This window comes from Acanthisitta chloris, unplaced genomic scaffold (genome assembly GCF_000695815.1).
Source record: "Acanthisitta chloris isolate BGI_N310 unplaced genomic scaffold, ASM69581v1 scaffold37264, whole genome shotgun sequence".
In the NCBI taxonomy this organism is placed as follows: domain Eukaryota; kingdom Metazoa; phylum Chordata; class Aves; order Passeriformes; family Acanthisittidae; genus Acanthisitta; species Acanthisitta chloris.
In genome coordinates, this window is record NW_008669362.1 from 1 (window position 1) to 4,411 (window position 4,411).

Here is a 4,411-nt window from a genome sequence, read left to right on the forward strand (position 1 = left end):
AAACAACCAGATGGACGAGGACTCTGTATTTGGTCTAGAAACGTAAAACAACACCCAACCGGTGCAGGAGCCGCAGGGCTGGGAGCCAGGATCCATCCCACGGGACAGCCCGGCACTGCTCCCGGCGGAACGACCGTGCCGAGACGGAGACTCTGGCAGCAGCACCGGGGAGCTCCCGAGGCACCACCAGGGCGAGCGGAGCCGCTCCCGGGGTCAGTGCTACGAGGCCAGGAGCGTCCAGACGACCGGCATGACGGTCAGCGCGGCCGGCGGAACCCTGAGGCTGCAGCAGGAGTTGTTGCTGGTGAAAATGGGCTCCGGGGACTCGTAGAGGGAATCGTCTGCGGAAAAGCAGGAAGAGAGGGATGTGTGAGCCGGTGGGCAGGCTGTGATCCAGGCTGGCTCCAGCCCTGGCAGAGGTGCAGTGATGCTCAGCACCATGGGGACTCATCCCAGGGACAGTCAAGGGGTGTCCAGATGCCCCCCCAGAGACCCTCTGCCATCCCCAGGGGCTCAGCCCTCTCCCGCTTCCCCTCCCCTCTGCAAGACAGAATAAAATCCCATTATTATTAACATACTAAAAAATCCTATCAGGAGAGATTTCTCCCCTAGTCCTGATGGGACCGTGACAAGTTTTTACAGATGGTTCTGTTATGTTGGGTTTTATTTTAAAACCACTGAAGGAAAAATGGCGAGAGACATCGGTTACACGGTGACATTCCACCGTCCCCAGGGAGAGCCACTGCCATTTGCTAATTACATGTTAACAGGGGAAGAAAATTATTAATTTGTTTTTTGAAACGGCTGATTTATGCGAGTCGGAAAGTGGCCACAGCACAGGGATGATTATTATTCTTATTACTAATTACTTTTTCTCCGTCTATCTGTCCACCACGAGCTGGACAGCGCTGGGATGGCTCCAACAGGCCTGTGGGTCCCTGTCCCCACTGGGATGTACCCCAGGGCCCCCCATGGGGCAGGACCCAGGGGTCCCCCCGGGGTCGCTCCCAACCTCTCACTTACTTGTTGGCCGAACATAAACCTTCAGCTTCAGGCAGGGCCTGTCCACCATGTTTGGGGGGGATGCAGCTGCAGGAGGGAAAGGGGAGAAGCGGGTGAGTTCTGGGAGGGCAGCAGCAAAATGAGGGTCAAGTCTCAAAAACATAATCCACACTGGGAGAATGAGAGAAATGGCAGTAATTATCAGGGTGAAAGCCTCTCTCAGCACAAGAAAATGGGATTTTTTAAAAATATATATATAGCTATGTATGTAGTTATAAAAGAATTGAATTTTCTCTGTTTTATTTTATTAATTAAAGCAGAGGCTTTTCTTTCACCCTTTTCTTTTCCTTTCCATTTTGGTCCTGCATCCCACAGAGGAAGGAGAAGGTGCTGTGCCACACCATGCTGTGCCCAGCACCACAAGCATCCCAGCTCCATCCTCCAGCTCCAGCCCCTGGGCTGCTGCTGACCTTCCACGGAGTTTTTTTCCACCCTTCCTTTTCCTGTCTCAGTGCTGCACCCCATGAGGGCAGGAGAAGGTGCAGTGATAAGTGGCACCACAGACATCCCACAACGTCCCATCTGTAGCATCCCATCCTCCTGCATCCCAGCTCCACCCGCCTCGGTCCCAAGGGCCAGCTCCTGCCCTTGACCCAGGCAGGACATGAGTGCGTCCCTGTGCCGGAGGGTTAATGGATTCCAATCCGCAGGCTCGAGGAGGAGGTAATTTCTTTTCTTTCATGTCTGCTAAATACGATTCCTCAAAGAGGCATAATTTCTAATGTTCCGCATGACGGGAATTCTAACCGGGTTAGCAATGATCAGCTTCCCATTTACTCCTGTGTAATCTCTCCCTAACGACATTAAAAACTAAAAAAATAAAACCAAATCCAACGAGGGGGAAGGAGAGTTGTGGCCGCAGTTACTGCGCCGGTGACATTTCACGGGGGGGAGGGAGAGAGGGGGAAAATGGTAATTTAATACAGATAATAGGAACAAATTAAGTGGGCTGAAAACAGCTGCTTTAGGAAAAAGAGGGAGAAGTGATAAGGCGGAGGAGCGTGGCGGCGGCACCGGAGGGGACGGCGACGTCCCTGCCTCCTGTGTCACCGCCGGCTCCTTGGGCTTGGGTCTCAGCCCAGCACCTGCTCCAGCACCACCGGATTGTTTTTCCATGACCCCAGCAGGCTCCCGAGGAAGCTGGTCTGGCTCCTCTCTCCCTCCTCTCCCTCGGGTGCTCCAGAGGTAGAAATTCCCTACCAGGGACCCCTGTCCTGCAGCCAGTGCCGGGCGCCAGCAGGGAAGTTTTTCCCAGTGCGGGTCGGGCAGTTCAGGGTTCAGGTTTGGGTGAGAAGGGAGAGCCTAGACCCGGGAGAGCACAGAGATACACGGGAATGCATGGGAATTACATGTGAGCACAAGAATTTCACAGGAGAGCATGGAAATACATGGGAGAGCACAGGCATATACAAGAGAGCAAGGGAATACACAGGGAAGTGCAGTAATACATGTGAGAGCATGGGAAAGCACAGAAATCCAATGGAACACGTGGCAATACATGGGTGAGCAGGGAATACACAGGAGAGCACGGGAACACCGCCTGGGGCTAGTAGGGCTGCACCACTGCCCTGGTGCAGCACCGCTATCAGTGCCAGAGGTGTTCCCACAGGGATGGGACCAGTGTCCCATCACCCCGTGGTCCCTGGACAGTCCTGGTCACGCTCATGCCAACAGCTGCAACTCATCCATCGCCTTCCCAGCACTCACAGATGTAGTAGTACTCGTGTCCGGGTCTGAACTCAAAGCCCAGTGAGAAGGGGGTGAAGAGCTGGAACTTCTCGGAGAACTTGAGGGGCCCGTTGGGGGCGTCGGGGCGGTTGCACTCCCAGCGCTTGAAGCCGCGCTGCCGGTGGTCACAGGACGCGTGTCCCTCGTAGTTCACCATGTACAGGATGTACCTCTCCATCCGCTCTGGCAGTGGCTCCTCGTAGTGTGGGCAGTAGATGTCCAGGTAGTCGTTGATGCTCACCTCCACCGTGTAGTCTCCACGGTGGAACCTGTGGGAGAAGTTGGGTCAGAAGGTCACGACTCATCAGATCACACTGTGTGGAAGTTGGAGAACCTCAGCATGCCGGAATCATGGAATCCCAGAATGGTTTAGGTTGAAGGGATCATCTAGTCTCACCCCCGGCCCAGGGTGCTCCCAGCCCCATCCAGCCCAGCCTGGAACACTTCCAGGGACGGAGCAGCCACAGCTGCTCTGGGCAAGGTGCGCCAGTGCCTCCCCCTCGCTCTGACCATGATCCAGGGCCTGATCCTGCCCATCCCACCCCAACACCCCATTAACCTCCACATTAACCCAGAGCCTCTTTGTTTCACTCTGACAAACCGACACTTGGTAGGAAACCACACCAGAATGATCATTCCTGGCGATCCCACCAGAGCACCGGCATCGCTGCAGCTGAGCGCTGCAATCCGGATGTCAATCTGGGTGTCGTTTGCGTTCTTGGCACTGATTATCCAAGAGATTAAGGGATTAGCGGTGGTGGAGAACTCCGTGACACATGCCAGCAGCTCCCCCTGCAGCTCCTCAGGGTGACCCTTGTGACCCCCTCCCCAAACTCCAGACCCCGGCAGTGCTCGGGGCACCGCAGTCAGGGAAACTCGAGGGCAAATTCCCCGGCTCTGGCAGCAGCCAACCTGGCAGCTTGGCTTCCCTCTCCTCATTGAATTAGCAAATTTGTTTGCTAATTAATTTGGGACTCCATAGCACAATCCCCCCAGCAGAACCCCCCCCACAAGTCTCAGCCTGAGCAGGGACAGGGGTCACCCCACGGCTCCAGGGCTTGGTCAGTGTCTGGAGGGGTCAGCATAGGCCTGGTGGGATGGGGACGGTGACCACAGTCCCCACAGCCTACCTAAAGCAGCACCTCATGGCTCCCCAACACCCCCTGAGCCTGTGGCAGATGCAGCTGGGCTGAGACTGGCTCAAACTCATCACATGGAATACCCTAACTGTTCATCCTGCATCCCTGGGGTGGGCAGGACAGCAGCAGAGATGGAGAGTGACCCCAGAGGCACCCCGAAAAGGGAAGGGGGGGGAGATGGAACGCAGTGTGGGCGGGGGGGGTCCTGCAGCCCCCTTCGAGCTCATTACCTGACTCATAAGCTCTCTGATCACATAGGGAACGTGCTAATTAAGGAGCAGGGTTTCTCCCTCTCCTTCCCTCTCCTTTCCCGAGCCAGTTGTGCCAACCCTGCCCCTGGCAAGGTAACATTGGAAAATGTAAAATTAATACAAAGGGCCTGGATTTACTGGGAAACAATTTTCAAACGCACAGAGAACAATAAAAAATACTTTAAAAAAAAACCAACAAAAAAACGCTCTCCTTGCTGCCTTTTATTTAAA

The 4,411-nt window shown here is 55.0% G+C and overlaps 1 protein-coding gene across 1 annotated transcript; it reads right to left on the reverse strand.

The window, feature by feature from the left end:
* Positions 1 to 205: 205 nt before the first annotated feature.
* EFNA2 (ephrin-A2) lies at positions 206 to 3,061 on the reverse strand (the record flags this gene model as incomplete). The annotated part of the gene is made up of 3 exons (XM_009073283.1): positions 206 to 341; positions 1,024 to 1,089; positions 2,770 to 3,061. Coding segments are annotated over 3 exons (480 nt in total), but the record flags the coding sequence as incomplete, so codon positions are not given.
* Between the last annotated feature and the right edge of the window lie 1,350 nt (positions 3,062 to 4,411).